This window comes from Neophocaena asiaeorientalis, unplaced genomic scaffold (assembly GCF_003031525.2).
Source record: "Neophocaena asiaeorientalis asiaeorientalis breed wild unplaced genomic scaffold, Neophocaena_asiaeorientalis_V1.1 scaffold78, whole genome shotgun sequence".
Classification (NCBI taxonomy): Eukaryota; Metazoa; Chordata; class Mammalia; order Artiodactyla; family Phocoenidae; genus Neophocaena; species Neophocaena asiaeorientalis.
The window spans coordinates 8,553,598-8,577,894 of NW_020175018.1; the positions used below are offsets into that span (position 1 = coordinate 8,553,598).

A 24,297-nucleotide genomic window follows, 5' to 3' on the forward strand; every position below is an offset into this window, starting at 1 on the left:
CTGCAGTAAGCATTCAGTACATGTTAGCAGGTGCTGTTAGCTTCCTTGTGAATAGGGCAATATGGATGAACCAGAGGTTTCAATTTGAGGTGTAATGGAGTAAGGTCAGAAAGATAAATTGGGGCTACCTGATCTGGAATAAAAGGCTAAGGGATTTGACTCTAATTAGGAATTGTAGATGGACTTAAGGTTTTTGAGTAGGTGAATAACATAAATATAAAATCCTAAAGTGACAGAGCTGCAAGATCCCTTAGAGTTCAGTCTAGACTCTTCCTTTCTCAAATGGGGAAAGGGAGACCCAGAGTAGTGACAAAGTAAATTAGTTGCAGAACTGAGAGTAGAATCCAGGCCTTAGACCTCCCTTAGACTCAATCATGACACCAAAATAAGTCCAAAGGATTGTTCAGCCTTTCAGTCACTTGATTGGTCAAGTGCTTAGAAAATGTGCGTTGCCAGCAGGTTCGGAAAAAAAGAAACAAGTGTTCAGATTTTGATGTGGATGAAATAAAATAAATAGTCTTTCCATTGGTACTTTCAACCAAACAAATTAAGGTTTGAAAAATCTTAATTAGTTAGAAAGTTTTCTTGATCAGTGGCAGTCACCTCAGAAAGGGGAAGTAAAAATACATGAAATGCGTGGTTCTAGAATGCCTTCATTGGTATTTATATTATTTGTACTGCTAGTGAGATTGGAGGGTGAAGTTGTTTTGTTTTTTGTTTTTTGTTTTGCGGTACGCGGGCCTCTCACTGTTGTGGCCTCTCCCGTTGTGGAGCACAAGCTCCGGACGCGCAGGCCCAGCGGCCATGGCTTATGGACCCAGCCGCTCTACGGCATGTGGGATCTTCCCGGACCGGGGCACGAAGCCATGTCCCCTGCATCGGCAGGCGGACTCTCAACCACTGCGCCACCAGGGAAGCCCTGAGGGTGAAGTTTTTGCTTAAATAAAATTGAAGATCATTGCTTATCCAGTACCTTTTAAAGTTGCTATTACCCAGGAATTTTAAATACAAAAACATAAAAAGAATTTAATTCCAGGTTGGCTCTTACTACCTATGTGATAAGCCATTACTACATAGATACTAACAGACCTTGGTTGGTATGATACCTATGTGCCGTTAAGTTTTTAGGTTAATAGAGAAAGATCTAACTAATTATATAGCTTTATACATTAATGATAGAATAAGATAGATTTTAAATCTTTAAATAATTGTTTATTGATAATTGTTTCTTAAGATTAGCTCTTTAGTAGGAAAATTAAAATCTTAAACATGATTTTCTTATATATTGGGGCTCTAAGAAATATCATTTTTGCCTGAAAGCTATATAAATAGATATAATTAAAATAAACATTGAAGCCTAGGTCATATACCTATAGTCTGTGAATATGTTTATGAATGCAGACCTCTTACAGAATTCTAAATGCAGTTCAGCAGTTCACTGATGGAGATGTTTGTGACTAATAGCATTCAAACACAGCTTCTCATATAGATTATTTTGTTAACTATATAAAAGAGAACTATAGAGCTTAAAGTCATTTCAATATAACTAGTCATTTTATAGCTGCTTTGTATTTTTGCTACTTAACAGGCATACTTAAATCTTTGACTTAAGACTTGTTATTTTCAGAAGAAACTAGCTTTTTAAAGAAAAACTGAATATTTGCTAAGCATTATGAAACATTCATAAACATTTTCTTAGAAATCATAATTTGATTGATTTGGTTATATAAAAATATAGCTTGGGGGGGGCTTCCCTGGTGGCACAGTGGTTGAGAGTCCGCCTGCTGATGCAGGGGACATGGGTTCGTGCCCTGGTCCGGGAAGATCCCACGTGCCGCGGAGCGGCTGGGCCCGTGAACCATGGCTGCTGAGCCTGCGCGTCCGGAGCCTGTGCTCTGCAACGGGAGAGGCCACGAGAGTGAGAGGCCCGTGTACCGCAAAAAGAAAAGAAAAAAAAAAAAAAGATAAAAAAAATATAGCTTGGGGAATGGGTCTTGATTTTGTGTGTGTGTGTGTGTGTGTGTGTGTGGTACTATGAGAGTGGGTGATTTTGAGAAGATTTTATAAGGGTATTTGATATGCAGTTTTGCTCAGTAATGTAAATAATACAGTTGAAATAAGTATTTGGAATTCATCACAGTTATCAGAAACATATTTGGAATATGACTTTGTTTGTAATAATTTTGGGTCTTCTAATTTAGATGACTCATAAATTACCTCCTCAACACCTTTTTACTCAAAATGACATTTTTTGTTTCACTTTGGTCAGATAAAAGTTCTTGAGTATTTCCTGCTTCTTGGACCTCTCCATGATGGAGTACTGTGAATGAGAATCAACAATAGCAAAGCAGGAAAAGATTGACGGTGTAGTTAGCAGTTGTGCCTTATCTATACATGATTTGGGACAGTTTTGCCAAACATTGAATAATTTTCCTGTGGGAAACTTGAGCCCTAAAAGGAAATGAACATAGCTAAAAGGCTGCATATCACATGGGACTTCGATTTATTTTTAGAATGGCACTATAATGCCATATTTGGATTGAAACAATGTGATAGCCGTACCTTATTTTATTAAAAAGCTGTGTTTTCTGAAGAAGCCATTTAATTTTCTATTACATTGTGTATATAGACTCAACATAATAAGTATATAACTGTTCAGCTGATAACCATGCTAAATGTTTTAAAGTTAGCGGCGCTTATTTGGCAGACATTTCTGGAGGCTGCTTTTGGAGTCTGCTTTCTGCAATAAAAGATTCTTTGGCAGTTCCTTGATTATAGAATATAGTTGTCTTTTTGTTGTGCATGTTTGGGGCAAGTTGTTTTCTTACTGGAAGGGAAAAAAGAGTAAAGAAGGATTAGTAGCATTGGGTGTCGGTATAGTTAATTGATTGTCTTGAAATAGCAGAGGTCTTTACTAAATGAGTCAGTGATAATAGAGAAACCCAAATGGATTTTTGCCTCTGAGAAATGATTTTTTTTTTTTTAAGATAATCAGCAGAGGTATTTCCTTCTGAGCTCCTAGAATGTTTTGGTTAGCACAGTTCATAGGTTTTAAAAAACAGTCATTGCACCATTTATATTTTGTGTCAGCTTTTCTGCTACCTGATTTATCTTTATAGTTTTATTTGGTTAAAATAAATTGATACAATGGATTTCTGAATTGGATACTCTCTAAAATTGCAGATCCCTCACAGTAGTTCACTAAGTTTCAAATATGGGAAAATCTGCCAAGTACACATTTTGCCCTTTGGCTTCTCTCCCAAGGTTGGAAATAGGCCAACATCATAAATCTCAAGTCTGATGGGAAAAAGCTGTCACTGATGGCAAGGCCTTATGCTACCTGCCTTCCATGCAGTATTTAATTTGCTTCTCATGAACTCTTCAAGGCAGTGACCATTGCATAAATTTTACAGATAGGGATATTAAGGCTCAGACCAGGGATATTAAGGCTCAGACCAGTTAAGTGACTTATCCAAGGTCATACAATAGAAGTAGGGGAGGCAGTTTTCAGACACAGAACTGCCTGACCCTAGAGTCAGTGTTCTAACTACCACATTGTGTTCTGTTACATCGTGTGACCTCGGTAGAGCACCTAAAATCCATCTTCTCTATTCTTTGTCAGAAGTCCAGCTCCAGTCTTCACATAGTTGTAGCCAGATTCTGCAGTGCCTTCAGTTACTTCCGTGTTTATGGAAATTTAGTTACAGTTTGTTCTGTGTTTGATGTGGTTGGAATGGAAATTTTAAAACATTAATTACTGAATACAGTAGTAATTACTGAATACAGTATTTCATTTATTTAAATATGTTAAAGATTAGTTTCTTGTCTCCCATTGGTCGAGCTTTTAAAGTCTTTTATTAAATGTTATTCAGTGGCAGTTTTACTAGAATTACGATTTTTGCCTATAAGAGCAAAACATCAGGATAAATTTACAAAATATCTACCCACAAATCCAGTTTATACTAAAATTCCTGCTATTGCATTGGTATGGAATAACAGCACTGCAAGTTGAAAGAAAACTGATTTGAAGATCAGTGGTGCTAGTTACATAGGGACAAGTAAAATTATGTTTGCATGACTATACATTTTTATGTTCTTGAAATCTGAATTTAAGGTAAAAATGTTTTTGCGCTGTCAGTGTTAAATGAGCCCATCAATCAGATACTTATTTCTAGAATTCTTGTTGATTGAACTATGAAATGCTATTGAAGGGCTTTAATTTGTTTTATGCAAATACACTGTACCTCATTACTAAGGTATTGAGATACCTTATTAGAATATTTACAATTCAGAAAAGTAGGAAAATGTAAATAAGAGATTTGAAAAATAGAGATAGAACAGGAAGATAATACACAGATATACAGGCCATGACCTCCTGTATTATTTAAGGTTGGGCTGCAGATTTGGTTGTGAGGTTTCTGGAGGCCAAAACAAAAATGGACATTTAATCATTGTCCATGGGGAAAAAAAATAGCCATATTTCTTTAGAAGAAACAGAATTTCTGATAAGGACACTGAGTAATGTGGTAGGAGGTGTCCTCACCACCATGAGATACAAGATTTCTATGGCAATTTTTTAAAAATAGTGTCTCAAAACATGCCAGTAGCACAGTTTCATGAAGGCGGTTCTTTGAGAGGCCAGGATATTGTGGTCTAACAATACATCTATCAAGTGGTCAACCCTAATCAAAGAATAAAGCCATAATAATTTAAAATATTACATATTTTATTTTAAAACCTGAAATGATTAAGATACATGTTGGAGGCCACCTAGCATTTAGGGAAAATGCCTTTTCTTTGAATAATTTACAAAAGGGCCACATGTTGAGACTTTTTTCACTTTGTTTTTATGTTTAAGAGCATCATATATTTCTCTGTGTAATTAGAGCTTTAGCGATTTCTGCTTTTTCATAAACACTGAATAGCCTTCATATGAGTAAAAGGAGGAAGCACATTTTCAAAGTCTGTATCATGTTGATTTTAGTTATAAGAGTCTAGAAGACAAAAGCATTTTTTCATATATTAGGAATTATAAATGCCATTCACTACTGATAAGAGAATTTCTTCACTTTTATAGTATGTTTATTTGGGTTAAGAACGTGAACTAGAAAGCTGAACCAGTTGGGTTCCAGTCCCAGCTCCTCACTTTGCTTGCCAGGTGATTTAACTTCTTTCCTCTTTTGCCAAATGGGGGACATAATAGAGCCCACCTCAGGGGGTTGTTCACACAGGTAGAGATATATGATATATCCGTATATAAGGTGCTTAGAACAATGAGTACAGATCCTTGTTCGCTCTAGTTATTATGGCTTAAATAATTATTTTTAAGTCTGTAAAGGTGAGTTTGTCAATAGGAAGTAAGTGGCTCTGAACCTTATATGTATCATATATCCCCTGAGAATTCATTTATTCAGAAAATATTTGAGTTCCTACCATTTGTCAGGTACTCTTCTAGGTGCTGGAAATGCATGTGAACAAAACAGAAGTCTCTGCCCTCATGAAGCTTCACATTCTAGTGAATCTGTTAAAATCTAAGAATGTTCTTAGAAAAATAACACACAAAACTTTGCAGTCAGTGTCAGAGAATTTATGGTAAACCTTAAATCTGTTTATTAAATCTCAGGCTAAGAATACCTTACATACCTTCTTTTTATTTTGTCAGAATTCCTGTGAGGCATTCCGTAAGATGGCTACAGTATTTGATTTTAAAAGACAGAGCTATTTTTTAAGCGACAGAATAATTGTTAACTAAAATAATTGTTAACTGTTTTTCTTAATCACCTTTTTTGACTCTGTTAAAAATGGTGTTAATAGAAATGCTATTAGATTTAACATGACCCATTGAAATGAAATTTCCAGATTTTGCAGGTTTTTGTAGGCCCATCTTGATCTTGCCCAAACACAAGAACATCTGTTTTCATAGGCTTAGAAGTCTTATTCTTTACCTTTGCACTTAAGCAATTCTGCTACTTCCAAAACACATGAAATTAAATTACAAATGACAGGAGTTATGTTTAATTAAGAAAAATGATTTTACCTCCAGAAGGTTTTTAGTCCTTATTTGTTAATTTTATAGTATAGTACTCCTTCAATTTCATTTTCCTTCTTTTGAGTTTTTTTCTTAGGGAATTTAAAAAGCTAAGTCTTTAAAAACACTTCTGACAATCTGTAGCTGGCTTTTAAAGAGCAAAATGTAACCAAAAAATTATTTTATTTCTGTGAAACATATTGTAAAGAGAGGATATAGCATGATGGATTTGAGTGGAATTTTGGTGGTATTTGTTTTGTTTTCATAAGTATTACATGATGGCTTTTAACAAAGCATTTATAACATTTTGGATAGCCTTAAGAAGATCTTTTTCTTTAGGCAACAAGCTACTTTGGAAATAATCTTCTCTATGCTGGTTATTTCTCATGGCAACCTTCCACTGCATTTTCTTTGTTTGGGTACTTTCTTTTTCTTCCTGCCATTCTTAGCTTTCTATTTTTCAACTTGAGTTTACAAAGGGTGTGTATTCAGAGGGTTTCCGTCAGTTCCCAGTACCTTGTTAATCCTGAGAAGTTACTCAGAGAGCCAATTCTCACAGTAAGGTATAAAAATAGTCATCCAGAAAAATTACAGAATGTGGTACCACTGTGATTTGACCTAATGGACGACTTTCAAAACCAAGATGGGAGAAGGAAACAGCACAAATGTTATTTCCTTAGATTTTTCTTTGCACAGATTATTTTAGACAAGCCTTACAATTTAAGAAAGTAACAAAACGTCACTATTGCTTTCTTACATACACTAAAAAGAGCATAAAAACTGGGGACAAGAAAGAAAAGTCCTCTAGAAATCAATTACATCAACAGAGCCTCCTTTTTATTACTATTGAGCTTGTACCCACAGCATTCACCAGTTTTATTCCACAAATTTAGTCCAGCATTTTATTGAGTGCCTAATAAGTGCAAATCTTAGTATGATATGTTTGTTTCAGTTAGTGAGCCAATACTGATATATTATTATCAACTGAAGTCCATGTTTTATTTAGATTTCCTTTGTTTATTCTTAATGTCCTTTTTCTCTTCCAGATCCCATCCAGGATACTTCGTTATATTTAGTCCTTCTGTCTCCTTAGGCTCCTCTTGACTGTGTTTCAGTTTCTTAGACTTTCTTTGTTTTTGATGACTTTGGCAGCTTTAAGGAATACTGGTCAGGTATTTTATAGAATGTCCCTCATTTGGAATTTGTCTGATGTTTTTCTCATAAGGTTATGAGTTTAGGGGAAAAATAACACAAAGGTAAACTCCCATTTTCATTACCTCATATCAAGGGTATGTACCATCGACATGACTTGTCACTATTAGTGTGGACGTTGATCATCTGGCTACGGTCATGTTTGTCAGATTTCTCCATTGTCGTTACTCTTTTTTTCCCCTTACCATACTGTACTCTTGAGAAGGAAGACACTGTGCACAGCGCACACAGGAGTGGGCTCCCTCCATAAGGGCAGGGTGGTTTTTTTGTGTGTGTTTCTTTTCCGGCTGTGCCGCACGGCATGCAGGATCTTAGTTCCCCGGCCAGGGGTCAAACCTGTGCCCCCCTGTGGTAGAAGCACAGAGTCTTAACCACTGGACCAGTAGGGAAGTCCCAGGGCAGGGTGTTTTCATAAATTATTTGGAATTCTTCTTCATGGGAGATTTGTCTCTTTTCCCCCCCATTTATTTACTTATTTGGCTGTTTATTTATATAAGTATAGATTCATGGATATTTATTTTATACTTTAGATTATAATCCAGTAATACTTCATTAATTTTGTTGCTTACATTGTTCCAGCTTTGGCTACTGGGAACTCTGGCTCATGTTTCCCTTTGACATGTTCCCATTGCTGTGGGTTTGTTTTCTTTGTGGTGTGAGTCAGGGGGGAAGTTCTTCCTTACTCTTTGGCAATTCTAGGTGTTCCAGGATCATCTTGTATATATTTCCTGCCCCAGCACTAGAATCAGCCATTTCCATAAGGAGCCTGGTTCCTTTTATTAGTAAATGGTATTAGAAACCAAGATCCTGACACTAGGTGTGCTCATTGCTACTGGGTGCTATTGCTTCTAGGCCATGGCAACTGACAGGACAAGGAAATATATGCGTGATAGTGCTGTGTTTTTTGTTTTTTGTTTTTTTTACATCTGTCACCATGTGGGTTCAGCAAACAATGCATTGGAATTAGAATGGGATGGAGTCAGTAAACTTTATGTGTAGTTCTTTGCAACTTTAGGTACAATTCTTAGTTTTATACAGACTAGAAGGAGGCCAGGACAAGTACGTAAGTGACTATTCCAAAACAGCAGGGCAGCTGCTGTGAGGGTGCTACCAGTGTGGTATATAAATTGGTACAACTTTTCTGGAGGACAAATTGGCATTGTAAGTCAAAATCCAAACACAAGAGTTACGCTGAACCTTTGGGGGAAAGGAGTGATTGTGGAAATAATCTCTTACCCCTTAAGAATCATGGCTCTACTTTACAGCCTCGTTTATAGCAAAAGGAGTAGAACAGCCTGAATCTTCCAAAGTCAGAGATTTGGCCTAGTAAATTATGGTATAGACATGTGACAGGTTACTGTGCATTAGAAATGCTAGGGTAGGATAACTGTCAGATAACAGGAAAAAAGGCTCACAACATTTTACAGTTAGTAAAGTTAGTAAGTTAGTAAAATTAATTTTCAAAACAATGTAGGCTCATTTTATAAAAATAATTATATAGAAAGTTAGATATATACTTATCAAACATTAGCTACAGTGAAATTATCTTTTTTTCTCATTTTCCCCAGTATTCTTATTGTAAGGAAGCAAAAATGTCTTATTAAAATAAGAAAACAAAAAGGGTTTGTTATTATACTAAGAAAATAAAAGGTTAGATTTTTCCTTTTAAGATGCAGTAAGGTATATCATTAATTTGGGGTTATGTTTGGAGAACAGTGACTAGTCCCATTTGACAGGAGTATGGGAAGGGGAAATAAAAAAGATTTGGATTTTAGTGTGAGGTATTAATTCTTAGTATTTGTTTAGTGAATAAATTTTTAAAGTGCTATTATTTTAGAGTATGGTATTTAATGAAATTATTTCCAACAATGTATGTATGTATTCCATTCTATGGATGGTAATTTGTTTATCTCTTTTTTTATGAATGGACATTTGGGGTTTCTAGTTTTTGGCCATTACAAATAAGGTTATTAACATTTTTGTACATTTTTGGTTTTCTTTTGGACACATGTTTTTCTTTCTCCTGTGTGATACTTAGGAGTGAATTGCTGGGTCTCTGTAAATGCCTATTTAACTTTACAGGAAACAGCCATGTAATTCGCTAAAGTGGATGTATCATTTTATATCTCCATTAGCAACAGTTAAGAGTTCCAGTTGTTTCATATCCTCACCAACATTTGGTATTGTCTTTTTATTTTAGCCAGTCTAATATGTTTCAATGTGTATGTTTAGTTTCTGAATTGTGTATACTGTTTGTATTGCTGCTTGAACTATAAGGGACAATATGGCACTATAATTACAGGGTTTCATTTAAATCTTTACTACGTTGCAGATACAGAAATATACAGACTTTGAAGAATTGACTTTTGTAAAATGCAGCAAACATTTTTAAGATTCATTATTACATGAAAAAAAGTGTTCAAAGGTAAATACATTTCAAGTTGTTGCAGCTTGTTTGTGACAGAATTTCTGCAAGTAAAACATAAAAAATTAATCAGTAACATGTCAGTATATTCAAAATCATTACAAAAATCTTCTCTCTGGTCATGTTGCTGGTGACAAATTATTGTGTTGTATATTTAGAGAAGGGCTTGGCAAACTGCAGCAAATCTAGCATGCTTCTTGTTTTGAAAATAAAGTTTTATTAGAATGCAGAAATGCTTGTTTATTTACATATTGTCTATGGCTACTTTTTCTCTACAAAGGGAGAGTTGAGTAAGTATCTGCCATCTGGCTCTTAACAGAAAAAGTTTGCAAAATGTTAATACTGCATGATCATATGGCAGTTTTGTTTTTTTCTGGAGATTAAAGCTGTTTCTCTTACGATAAATGAAGCAACCAAAACATAAAGCCAGTTGATTAAAAAAGAGCTACTTCTTGCCAACACTTCAGTAGTTTTCAGGACCTATCACCTTACAGTCGTTTTGCCATTCCCTGTTCTTTTAAGGTTTATGTCTCTGCATGATTGCCTCAAGTACATTTGTAAAAGCTTGTTCTCTGTTAAGTCATTTTACTAATTATAGTCTGGTGAAAGGATGTATTTGGTTGACTTAATCAATTTGGCCATGAATAGTGTCAGCCAGTATGCCTTGTGCTAGCAAGTTCCCTATGTCAGCTACATTTATGTTGAACTCCTTAGAAATAAAAGGACTATGTATTGTGATACAAATCTTAATTTTATCAGCACTTGGGTGTCGATATTTTACAAAAGCTCTTTGCTGTGTTCTCTTAGGAAGGAATCATCCATAACGTTACTGTGATTTGTTTTCAGAATCTTTTCAAATTTAACGATGTCATTATTCTGATAGGAACTTACTGAATTCATCATTGTTAGAATTTTTGGATCATTTTTGTACAGCTTGGCCTCTGGCAAGTCAAATGGATTTATTCCCAAGTTCTTCAGCATATTTCCTAAGACCAAATATTTTAAGCAAGTGGTTCACATGGAACTCCTCGATTTATTATCATTCTTGAAGGCTTCAAAAATTCAGTATGTGAATTTTCAAAATCACCTAATCTCAAGGGCATTTTCCCCCTTACTTATCTGATGACTCCCATGATCAAATGGTTGAGGGATGGCAGATGGATGAGAACTAACCAGTTACAGAGTTTTTTCAGTTTTTTGTTATATTCCCATTCTATGTGCATTTGAATGTCCAAGTCATATATCTCATAATTTTATATCCTTTTTCACGTTATCTTTATCATCAGTCTAATATGACTGATAAAACTGGCATAAAATATTTTGAAGCTTTCCATATTCCTCTCAATTCTTCATATAATTTTCTAACCTTCATGCTTGTCCTAAGCCAGAATCTATCATTCTTAGCATGTTTCAGAACTTTAATTGTTGTTTCATAAAATTCCTAGAGTGAATTCATCTGACATTTAAAAAAATCTGAATTCTCTTTTGGAAATATTCCAGTGGATATATAATTCAAGAACAGAATTAACAGCTTTTTCAGAATAATTTCTTATGGCTGAACTACAAATATAGATCAATAAAATGTCCATTCATCTTTTCTGGAAAGTTTTGTCAATGTGAAATTTATTTTAATCATTGTTTTAGTGCTTTTCTCCTTTCTGTTTTCAAGTTCTAGAACTTTTCAGAAATTACTTAATGCTGCTTTGGGTCATCTTCCTTCAGTGCTTTGAAATTATCATTCTGATTTTCCAAATCTCCATTGATTGAATTACTCTCTGCAGAATGTTCCAGGTGGTAGCCCTCCTGTCATTGCACAAGAAATCATTCTCCTTGGTAGACACTTTGGCTGGCTAGCTCATTGTGGTTTTAATTGGCATTGTCCTGGTAACTACCTTTTCATTTGCTTATTTGCCATTTGTATATTTTCTTTCATAAAGTGCTCAATTTTTGTCCATTTTAGTAATTGTCTCTTTCTTTAAGTTCTGTATATATTCTGGATACAGTTCCTTTTGAGATACATGTACCGCTTGCCTATTTCTTCTCTTAATGGCATATTTTATAAGCAGAAAAATTTTAATTGTAGTTAAGTTCAGTTTATTATTTTTCCTCTTAATGATTCTAGGGGTGCAATAAGTTTTTGTCATGCTGCAGTTTCACAGTCGAAGCTGGGACTATTTATGGTCGGTTGTTGTTTGAGCTGTTCATGAAACAGATTTATTTCAAATAAAGATTTCTTAATTCCCAGTATGCCTGTGGTTTTCTCTTTGTGTTGCTATTTTACATTCTATGTGTTGCTTAAAATTAAAACTGAGTTCAAGAGAATTCCCTGGTGGTCCAGAGGTTAGGAGGACTTGGCACTTTCACTGCAGGGCCCAGGTTCAATCCCTGGTTGGGGAACTAAGATCCCACAAGTCGTGTGGCACGGCCAAAAATAAATAAATTAAAAAAACTGAGTTCAAGAGAATTCACATATCCTAGGCTGAATAAAAATTGTTAACCCACAATAATATAGCGTATGTTTTTGATACAGACTCCTTTTCCTTGTCACTTCTCTTGATAATTGCAGGATGATTTGATTTATTTTGCATTTAGAGCTAGACTCAAAGTCTTTGTTCTATTTCTTTTCTTTTTTTTTTTGGCGGTACGGGGGCCTCTCACTGTTGTGGTCTCTCCCGTTGCGGAGCACAGGCTCCGTACGCGCAGGCTCAGCCGCCATGGCTCACGGGCCCAGCCACTTTGCGGCATGTGGGATCCTCCCGAACCGGGGCACGAACCCGTGTCTCCTGCATTGGCAGGCAGACTCCCAGCCACTGCACCACCAGGGAAGCCCCTTTGTTCTATTTCTCATGACAGTTATTTTCTCTTGCCTGCATATGACACAATTTGGAAGTCACTAATGAGTCAATCATTATAGCAGTCTTGGTTTTTTCAGGTATTTAGTTGGAATGTCTTTTAAATTATTAATAAGGTTCTTTTCTGATTTAGTTTAGTGCCTCTTTCACATGAGTCTTGAATTAATAAACATTAGCATTAGAGATTCTAGTTTAGGGAGAGCTGTTGACCACATGAGCATTGCCATCACTCAATCTTAAGGAAGCTTTTGGACTTTTATTCGATATATTTATCAAGCACTGAGTATGTGTCATGCATTGTGCTAGGCTCTGTGGAAGTTACAAAACTAAAGTACAATTTCTGCCCCTACATGAATAGCTTTATAGGAAGATAAGATATACAAAAATAAAAATAATACATATTCTAGGAACCATATGGTTGAGTGTTCTGTATGTCAGCACGCGCGTGTGTGCGCGTGCACGCACATGTGCATTTGTGTACATGGGTGTGTGCTTATGTGTGAGTGTGTGTGTTCAGAGGACAGCCCCAGCTGTCAGCCATGCTGGAGACTTTGCTCACTTTCACTTTTATCAAGTGTTTTATGTACATGTCAGATAATACTGGAATCTCTTTACATGTTTATAATTTATAGACACATTTAATTGTAACCCTCACTACAACTTTATAAGGTAGATGCTATTAGCCAGAGAAGATAAGAAGCTCACCTAAAGTTTTTTAGCCAAGTAAGAGATGAGCCAGCTTTCAAACCCAGATATGTCTGACTCTAAGCTACGCCCCCTGGTTTTAAGGCCTTAAGGTAAAGATGGATTGACATTGTTCCCATCATTTAGGTACATATAGCTAAATTAGTACTGGGAATTCTTAATCTAAAGGACCTACATCATCCTGGGTCTCTTTTTCAATTGTATGAGTATCCCCTTTTGCTTGTTTTTCCATTTTAAAATCACCTTTATTTAGATGTAATTTATATACAGTAAAATTCACCAGTTTTAAGTGAACAACTCAATATGTTTTAATTACCACCACAGAATGGTGGATAATAATTCCATCACTTCATTAGTTCTCTAATACCTCTTAAAAATCAGTCTTCTCTTGGGCTTCCCTGGTGGTGCAGTGGTTGAGAGTCCGCCTGGCGATGCAGGGGACACGGGTTCGTGCCCCAGTCCGGGAGGATCCCACATGCCGCGGAGCAGCTAGGCCCGTGAGCCATGGCCGCTGAGCCTATGCGTCCGGAGCCTGTGCTCTGCAACGGGAGAGGCCACAGCAGTGAGAGGCCCGCGTAACGCTTAAAAAAAAAAAAAAAAAAAAAAAATTTCCCCCCTTTAACTGCAGCCTCGTCCAAACACTGATCTGCTTTATATAACTTATGATTTTGCTTTTCTAGAATTTCATGTACATGGAATTATAGAAAATAGTCTCTTGTGTCTGTCTTCTTTCGCATAGTCTAATGCTTTTGAGGTATATCTTATGGTGTGTATCAGTAGGTTTTTCCCCTTTTTATTGCTGAGTAGTATTCCGTCACTGTATGCACATACCACAGTTTATTTATCCATTTACCCATTGGAGCACATCTGCATTGTTTCCAGTATGGGCTATTAGGAATGAAGCTGCTATGGACATTTGAGTTCAAGTATTTGCATATATTTGTATTTTCATTTCTCTTGGATAAGTACATAGGAGTGGAATCACTGAATTGTATGGGAAGTGTACGTCTAACTTTATATATAAGAAACTTCCAAACTGTTTCTGAAGTATTTGTACCGTTTTACATTCCCACCAGCAATGTATGAGGGTTCCAGCCGTTTCTCACCCTTTGCCAGTCCTTGATATATTGGGTCCTTTTAATTTTAACATTTAGTGGGCTTGTAGAGGAATCTCATTGTGGTTTTAATTTATATTTTGCTGATAACTAATGATGTTGAAATTTTTTTATGTGCTTATTTGCCATCTATATGTCTTATTTTATGAAGCATCCATTCAGTATTTTACCACCATTTCCCCCCTTTTAAAATCAGTTGTTTGTCTTATTTTGAGAGTTATATATCTGGATTCAACTCCATTATCAGATAGATTTTATAGGTAATTTATCCTATAAATTCATGGTCATGGCTTACATTTTCATGTTTTTAACAGTGGTTTTTGAATATTAAAATTTTTTAATTTGATGGAGTCCAGTTTATCATTTTTTCTTTTCTGATTCTGTGACTCATAGGGACCCCTCTACATAGTTCTGCAGCTCTCTTTCTGTTCAGCTTTGCCTCTCCAGTACTCTGAGCTATAAATTCTAGCTACCTTGCCCTCCCTGAATTCTGCTCTCTTTTTTCTCAGCTCAGGGAGGCACTCCCCATCCCCAGCTCTGTTTCAGTTCCTTCTCCATGTGCTACAGCCTGGAAGCTGCCACCAGACAAATAGCTGTTGTAGTCTTAGGTCTCACCTTGGATTTTGTCCTGTCAGAGATCACCACAGTTCTGCTGCCTTAACTGCTGTTAATGATGCATTTAAAAACTAGTAGTCTGACAATAAATCTCTTTGGAAAGCAGTTTGGCAATGTCTTTGAAAGTTTAAATAGTTTACAGGTTAAGAAAGATAGGCTTTAAAGATGGTTCACCAGAGATGGAGTTTGAGGCGGTAAGACTAGTGTTTAAGGGTACAGACTTGTAATGAGTAGTAAATAAGTCAGAGATCTAATGCACAGTATTATAAATATAGACAGTAATGTTGTACTATAATTGTGTAATGTGATATTGCTATAGCAATCATATTCCAATATAGTATACATGTATCAAAAGTAACATGCTGTACACTTTAAATTTATACAATGTTACATGTCAAATTTATTCAGTAAAAAAAAAATCTTTTTAAATGTAAAGTTAGTTCAGATCCCACAACTGTAAAATATTTATGGCCCTGGGAACCCGATTACCTGAAAGGCTAGAGAAATTACCCAACAAGAAAGAGTATCACTCATTTTTCACTTGAAACAGGAGTATCAGGCTCTTGGATGGTGTGCTGAATATGATGTAGTCTCACCAAGGAGAATCCAGTCTATTGTCTTAGCTATGAAGACAATGCATTGTTAAAACAGAAGGTCATGTTTTTGTGTTCTAGTTATTTACCATGTGAGCAAATAAAATTTAACAAGGGGAAGCTATTAGAAATAGCTGGATGCTTGACATATTTTATGACATTATTGACATTTGTTCAGTTTTAGTAACTCATTGTAGAAGAGGAAACAGTTTTTCTCCATTGGTAAAAGCAAGGAATATTTTCCCATAGGCTGTTTGAATTCCTTGGCATTTAATAGTCTAGTTTCCTATTGAGTAGACCACTATGTGAATTTTTATGCCATTTGTCCCTAGGATAAACCCCAATCAAGGGATTTCTCTTTTCCCTTTGAGAACCTGGCACATGAGTTTTGTGCCAAAGGATCAATTAAGGCAGCAATTTTTGTACCCAGTTTTTCTAACGGAAGCACTTTGCCTCCTTCTTTTGAGGTTAGGTTGAGTGTTTTCCTGGGGGCAATCTATTTTTTTTTTTTTTCTTTTTCTTTTTTTGCGGTATGCGGGCCTCTCACTGTTGCGGCCTTTCCCGTTGCGGAGCACAGGCTCGGAGGCGCAGGCTCAGCGGCCGTGGCTCACAGACCCAGCTGCTCCACGGCATGTGGGATCTTCCCAGACCGGGGCAGAAACCCATGTCCCCTGCATCGCAGGCAGACTCTCAACCACTGCGCCACCAGGGAAGCATGGGGCAATCTATTTTGAATCACATTTTCTCTCTTACAATAGAAAGGTTACCAGCTGGACTTCCTTGCAACAGGGGTGGAATAGACGTGAGGTGTATAGAGTGAAATGGGCTGATTTTCTTTCATCTTTTTTTCCCCTTAATATTTGCTTTTGCTTTGGCTTCCCTGAAGACACAGTAACTCTGGGCATGCATATGTGTATGTATGTCCCTGCAGCATTTTAAAGCATGTAAATGAGAAGACCTTGTTGTATAAGCCCAAACAAGTACGGACGTAATTGACTACTAAACCTTCTCTTTCCTAATGTTTGCACAGGAGTCTCCCCAGGACAGTGCTATCACTCGTGATATTAACCGGACATTCCCAGCACATGACTACTTTAAGGACACAGGAGGAGATGGACAAGATTCCTTATATAAAATATGCAAGGTATTTCATATAAAAAAAAAAAGACTCAGTTGTTTTTTTTTTAAATTTTTGTCTGTGTTGGGTCTTTGTTGCTGTGCACGGGCTTTCTCTAGTTGAGGTGAGAGGGAGCCACTCTGCTGCAGTATGTGGGCTTCTCATTGCCATGGCTTCTCCACAATGAGAGAGCACGGGCTCTAGGCGCGCGGGCTTCAAGTAGTTGAGGCACACACGCTCAGTAGTTGTGGCTCGCGGGTTCTAGAGCGCAGGCTCAGTAGTTGTGACGCATGGGCTTAGTTGCTCTGTGGCATGTGGGATCCTCCCGGACGAGGCTCGAACCCATGTCCCCTGCAGTGGCAGGCAGATTCTTAAGCACTGAGCCACGAGGGAAGTCCAAGACTCAGTTTTAAATGGTGATTCTGGTTCTTTGAAATTATGCAAAGGATAACTACAAAACGTAATTTATATTTGATGTTCAAGAATGCAAAAAAATGAGAGAAAAGTCTTTGTAAAATCAACAGTAACAACACAATTTTAGATTCATAATGAACAGGATATAATTAAAAATAAAATGGTAGGATTTCTTTTACCCTTTTAATCTAGCTCTCCCTCACCTTCCTGCAAAATGTCCCAGAAAGAAACCCTGTGCTCACTTGACTCTCATCCTTACTTCTGACCCCGCTGCACTCTTGTTTCTCTCTCATGATGATCTTCATTGCAGCTCTCTCTGCTCCTGACTTCTCACCCTCCTGGTTAAACTCTCACTTCTCTAACTACTTCGCTCATTCTCTCATGATTTTTCTCTCTCTCTGCCTGCTCCTAAAACAGAGGCCTTCCCCTAGGTGCTCAGTCACTGGTTCCTGTAGCTCTACACTGTCTCCATGGGTGACCCTTTCCACTCCCACAGCTTCAGCTATCACCACTGCACAGATGTTCCCAAATCTACATTAACTCAAGGCCTAAATTTCCAGCTGCTCGTTGGTCTCCATGTAAAAGTCTGTCAAGTACATCAGACAAAACAGGTCTAAAACTGGGTTCATTTAAAAAAACACTTTATTATGAAAATTTTCAAACATACATAAAAGTTGAATAGTGTAAATGAATTTGTATATATCCCTGTCCAGATTGAATATTTATCAATATATTGCCACAGTTTCTTCATCTGTCCTTTTAAAAAGATTTTCGTGAAGTACTTAAAGCAAACCTCAGACATCATAATCCTAAACTCTTTGCCGTACATCTCTAAAAATAAGATCATTATCCACCTGTATCATCCATCATTATCCATCAGTACCATCTAATAGCCACTCCATATTCAGATTTCCCTAAATGTCTTTATACATTTAGTTAGAATCAGGATCCAGCAATATTCATACTGTGGTTAGTTGTTATATCTCTTTTAATTAAAAACAGCCCTCCTTTTTTTCCCCATGCCATTTTCTTGCTGAAGATACAATCATTTCTCTGTTATTTTCTAGTTCTTTCCTTTGGCCATGTTCAGTTTGATACGATTGACGTCTCTTTAAGCTGTACTTCCCTCACTATTCACTGCCCTGGTACAGGCCACTATGGTACGTTGCTGGCACTTTTTTACAAAAGCCGCCTTGCATTAGTCTCCCTGCGTTTGGGTTCTAGCCTATTTATTATTTTCTCTGTGTTGACCCTAGAATTGGATCATTTTAGTGGCCTCCACTAGACCCACTAAAACCTTTAGTGCTTTGTCTAACCCACAGACTGAAATAAAAATTCCTTAGTTCATTTCCTGGTCCTAGATTCATTAGCTTAGTATTAAAGGCATTTTATAATATATCCAGGCTTACTCCCTAAATATTTTATGCTTCAGTCACATTGGACTTCTCACTGTACTCTGGTTGATTTACTTGTCAAACTTCCCAACTGAACTGTGAAGTTCTCAAGGGCAAGAATCATTTCTTACATATGTTAGCATCTATAGCACTTGCACAGTGCACGCCATATTATAGAAGGTGCTCATTAAATGTTGATGAATTAGTGAAACGCCTTTTCTTCCCCATATTTCATTACAGCCCCCATGAAACTTATATTTCAAACGTTTCCCGAATGTATTATGTACATGAAAGTACTTTCAAACTTTCGGGAAATGTTTGAAATATAAAGCATTCCTTCTAGCTTTTCTATGAGCCTGAAAAATGCTCCCCTCATTCTCTACCTATAGAAATTCAATACATTTTTATCTTAGTACATAATTGATTAAGCCATGTGCTGAGCACTTTACTTGAGAGGACTGAGAATAATTCATCAGCTCTATTATATAAATACTGTGATTATTCTCATCTTACAAATAAGGAATATAAGCATTGGGCCTAAGAGCCAGACCGAGACATTAGCAATTGTGAGATTTCAGCCCAACTCTATCTAACTGTGAGGCCTCTATTCTTTTTTGACTAATCGACTGTCGATTGGTACCTTCATCAGTTTTGTCAAACTGCCTTCCACAGAGCTGTGTTGGCATATATTACTACTAGTTTTCAACAGTCTTAACAAAATGAGTATTAACTCGTTAATTTTTTACTGATTTGATAGGTGGAAAGTGGTCTCATTAAATTACAAAATATCATTTCTAAATCCCTCTGTGCTTCTTGTCTTTGGAAAAGCATATGTGTTTCTCGTTCTGTAGCCCTCTCATCAGATAAGCTTTGACAAAACGGGGGATATAATGAGATTATATTGAATTCTACCTGAATTTATGAAAGCATGGTTATATATAAAAACATAAACAGTGATTGGTGAGTGCCTGCTATGTAAAACATATATATGTATATATTTTTAAAGCTATAGTTTCACCAAAAGCTAATGATAAAATCCCATGTGTATATTAACTTGTCATCTAATAAACGTTGGCATCACATTTTGCTAAGTGATCTGAAATTTAAATATACCCATTTCTAAGTTGCTTTCTTGGGACACAGAAGAACCTTGGGGGAAAAAATGGAGAATAAAGAGAGTTTCATCAGAAATAAATTTGTCAAACAGGGAATAGCGTCCTGAATCTATCGGAATTCCCCTTTCCCCCCACAACTTACATGAGAACTATAAATATTAACCAAAAGAACAAGACTCTGAAGAACAACTACAGAACCAAAGAGTAACCCACAGGACTAGTTGATGTCAATATTCTGTTAATGATAACGTTCAGAAGAGATGAGTTGTCATCATCTGCTGCCAAGGAAAATACAAATGAAAATTCCAAAGAACCACAGATGGTTTCGGAGTAATCCCTCTTATCAGAAAAGTCATCACTGGCATTGTGGAAAGGATTGTATTTTGGCATCTTTGCCAAAAGATTTTTTTTCCCAGAAAGAAAAATGAATAGCAATAACAGTGTTTAGTGAGTGCCTGCTCAACACATATAGCAGTGAGTGCCTGCTGTATGTGTTGAGGTGCATCACCCCAGCCTCTAAGAAGTTCACAGTCTAGTAGAGAAGATGGACATTTAAAATGCAGTGTGGTAAGTGCTATAATAACCATACATTTGCCACAAGTACCATAGAAGTACCGAGGAGAGAGAGAATCCTGGGGGAATAGAATATGTTTGGAGCCTCAGTGAAGAACACATTTTTCAGACAGAGAAGAGGGAAAAGCATGAGCAAAGACAGGCGGAATGACAACTTTTTTTTTTAATGCTAAAATGGTTTTTGCTTAACCTTACCACTCCTTGGCTACAGGAAGTGGCGTGGTGACAGCGTTATTTATAATAAAGAAAAATTGGAATTGAAGAGAAATGTTTGCATCATTCACTGCCCATCAGAATGCCACAGTGGAGTGTGGGTAGCATCTTCAAGGTTCCCGTGTTCAAGTTCCTATAAGGCAACTATGACTCAAGAGCGACTACATTCATTTACACCTCGTGTGTTTTTCCCCCCCAGGCTTATTCTGTGTATGATGAAGAAATTGGCTATTGCCAGGGCCAGTCATTTCTTGCTGCTGTTCTGCTTCTCCATGTGAGTAATTAGGTCTCTATGTATGACTTACACATGTCCTGCCTCAGCTTATACTAGCCTTAGACTTGATCATGGTTTTTTATTTCCTTTGGCCAGGCTTTAGTGCATGAAGGTTAACTCCTATATCTGGAAACCTTTTCCTTAAATTAATACAGTGTCATCATGGGAGAGAAACATGGTAAAAAATAAATGACAGTGTTGAAAATTGGTACAAGGGTAGACTTTTTTTATTACTAGGGTGATTGGATAGACTTTAGTCTTGATTGAACCCTTTGGGGACATTTTATCTTCTCTAAAGTAGCCGCTGTCATCAGTCTTTGTTTTGAGATTTATGTATTAGGGTGGAAGGGAGGCAGAGAAGTTGGGTTGCTTTAGCACCATTTTATTCATTTGTTCATTCATTCAGCAAAGACCTTTACCCTCCATCTTACTGATATTTTTTTAAATCCACAGCAAAATTGAAAAAACGTTAAGGTGAACACTCATATACTCTTGACCTGATATATCAGTATTCTTCCACACTGCTTTCTCTGCATCTCTCTCTCTTTTCCTCTTTTACACACACACACACACACCCACACACACACACACTTTTTTTTTTTTAATGGAAAAGAAATTTTTTGAAATTATCTTTGGAAAATAAGTAGCAGACACTCCTAAATACTTGTGCATGTATCTCCTGAGGACCTAACCAGAATATCACAGTCATATCTCAGAAATTCGACACTGATTCACAGTGTCTTACCCACAGTCCACATTCAGTTTTCCCTGTTTACTCAGTAAAGTCCTTACAGCTTTTTTTTCTAATCAAGATCAGTGAAGAATCAGGCATTGCATTTGGTTGTCATTTCATTTTATTCTTTTAATCTGATCTATTCCCTTTGCCTTTTTTGTATGTTCCATGCCATTGACAGTTTTGAAAAATTAAAGCAGATTGTCTTGTAAAACATCCCGGATTCTTGATTTGGCTGATCATTTTCCCATGATTCAAGTTAAAATGCTTGGCAAAAATACCACACAGGTGATGTTAGCAGAGAGTTTTTGAGCATCTGTTATGGTCTGAACTGTGCTAGTGATCAGGAGTGGATAATATAGTGTGGCCCCGGTCCTTGTGGATGCAGAGCTAGTGAAGCTGACTAGCTGTAGGCAAAAAAAGTCACACAGGTATATCATTGTTACTTTCAGTGGCGCTGTGAAGGTATAGTGAAACGTTTGATGCAAGATTATAACAAGGGAGCCTCATTTCGATTACACGCTTCTCTGGGAAGCTAACCTTTAAGGTGAACCCTGAAAAATGAGAAGGGATATCCATTCTCTTTTGTACTTTACTATATCATTTAACTTTTTTTTTAACATTGTTATGAAAATAATAAAACTGTTTTGAAAACAAGAGAGTGGAGAGTAGAGCAGTCCTGGTAAAGAGAATAGTACAGTGTATAGAAGCCCTGAAATGGGGAAAACTTGGCATCTGGAAGGAACTGAAAGAAAGGCAGTGTGACAGGAGCATCACGAGCCATGGGGAATAGGGGGAGGGAGCTAGAGAGGTCCACAAGACTAGCTTGAAGGAGGGCTGTGGAGACCAGGCCACGCAGTCTAGATTTTGTTTCTCTAAGAACAGGAAGCTTTTGAAGAGGTTTAAGCCATTTCGTGTAGGTTGTAATACAAGTAAAACAAAACCACTTTGCATCTTCTTACTGTGAGCCTAGCTTGTTGGTATTGGTAGGCATGCAAAAATGTGATAAAGCTATGACACTGATAAAGAAGTCAAGTTTTTTTTTCCCCCCAGCTTTGTTTACATCATAATTGACGAAGATTGTGTGTGTGTATATATAAGGTGTATAATGTGATGATTTGACATCCTATACATTGTGAAATGATTCTCACAAGCTAATTAACACATCCTCAAGAAGTCAAGTTTTAAGTTTTTGTTCTGTTGTTTTAATCAGACTTTATATCTCAGAGTCTCACAAGTCTGTGGTTCGTCTTTGTTCTCAATTTTCGTGCAAGGACATTTATCCCCATTTAAGTGTCACAACCCTTTTAAAATGAGTTTCCCGATGAAATCCCCAATGTCTTGGTTTGAGCTCTATGCTGCTTGCCATCGTGTTAGAATAAGTGCTTGTTTCAGAGTAAGGGCAGGTGTGCTGCCTAACATCAGAAATGTCACTCTGGGCAGACCAAGTCTCTCCCTCAGTGAGTGGAAGAGTGAAGTTGCCTGCCACGGTAAAGACCTCAAAGGTCTGGTCCTTTGCCCCAAATGCCCTTACCCTTCCAACAATAATTTTCTATCCTTTTCTCATTTATTACTTAGTCTGATTTGCTCTTTAGCTCTGCTTTATTCCCAGTTATTTCTTTGCTCAGCCCACCTCCATCATCTTGTTCGACAGAAGCCCACCCACCTTCTTGACATTTGGAAGGCTTGCTACAGTCATGTCATGCCTTAAATAATATTTCCAGCGCTCTTTTTCTATTTTGAAAACTAGACATTTTGCCCGGTTCTCAGGGAGATATTTTTCCATAAAGCTGTGGAAGATGTATAAGTGAGTAACATCTGTAAATAGAAGTGAAGTAAAGGAGGTTTTTGTACTATTTTAAGTATTACTGCAGGCGTTACTGTAATACTTTAAACATTTCTTCAGACCTTAGAATACATAAAGTTCTTCTGTAACTAACCATGTTTTTAGTAACAGTGAGGAAGAAAAACATTTTTACTAAAATGAAATAACAGTTAAGGAGGTAAAATGATTTAACAAAGGTCTTATGATTTGGGAAAGATGAAACATACTCGAGTATAGACCTGTTCCTACTCAGTTCAAGTCCTGCCCTCCCTGTGAAGCCTGTTCCTGGCTCCCTCAGGAAGACCCAGGCTTTCTTGTTCTTGTGTTCCCACTGGTCTTTCTAACTAGGCATTTTACAGCTATTGTATACTGGTTGTATGAGAGGCTCCTCAAGAACAGGAACAGTGTATGACATAGAGTAGGCATTGTTAAATATTTCTTGGTTGAATGAATGAATGTTACAAAACACAGCTGAGATCTGAGTTACTGCATATCACTGAATTTCCTAGTATTCAGATAGGAGAGTTGAAGGATAAATTTAATATACTGAGGAAACTTCTGTGTATGTTTTTGATCCCCCACCCCTTCCCTCTTTGCCTGTCTGTTACAGATGCCTGAGGAACAGGCATTCAGTGTTCTGGTCAAGATCATGTTTGACTATGGTCTCAGGGAACTTTTCAAGCAAAACTTTGAAGATTTGCATTGCAAATTTTACCAGTTGGAGCGCCTCATGCAGGTAAGTAGAGAATCCAGCTTTGCATTTGCCAGTAGGAATGCAAGACTGGGAAGAGCGGGATTGATGAAATGGTGCCAAGGAGCAGGGGCGATTTCTAGCCCTCCAGGGTTAAGGACAGGTTTTAGGTTTTTCATTTCTCTCTATGTAACGATGATGCCACGATTAATACGGTGTTAACCCGATGGGTGTGAGCCGGGTTTTCAATCTCATAAACACCCAAAAGATCAGATGACTGTAGGAGCCTTTAACACAGCAAACTCAGTCAAGAAATATTCACCAAGGCTCTGAAGCTGACTGGTTAGAAATCTTATAACAAAAGTGAAACAAACTTTCCCAAACATTTCATAACTTGGAAAGA

General features: G+C 37.0%; 1 protein-coding gene and 1 pseudogene across 4 annotated transcripts in view; one reads left to right on the top strand and one right to left on the bottom strand.

The window, feature by feature from the left end:
* The window catches only part of RABGAP1 (RAB GTPase activating protein 1), a 169,863-nt gene that overhangs the window by 96,777 nt on the left and 48,789 nt on the right, over positions 1-24,297 (top strand). For all 4 annotated transcript variants that reach the window (XM_024762276.1, XM_024762277.1, XM_024762278.1 and 1 more), the window contains exons 14-16: positions 16,576-16,689; positions 20,571-20,645; positions 23,814-23,939. In XM_024762276.1, coding sequence (XP_024618044.1) covers positions 16,576-16,689; positions 20,571-20,645; positions 23,814-23,939 — 315 coding nt within the window. The remainder of the gene's footprint in view (positions 1-16,575; positions 16,690-20,570; positions 20,646-23,813; positions 23,940-24,297) is intronic.
* Positions 10,258-13,454, bottom strand: LOC112411214 (COP9 signalosome complex subunit 2 pseudogene; annotated as a pseudogene).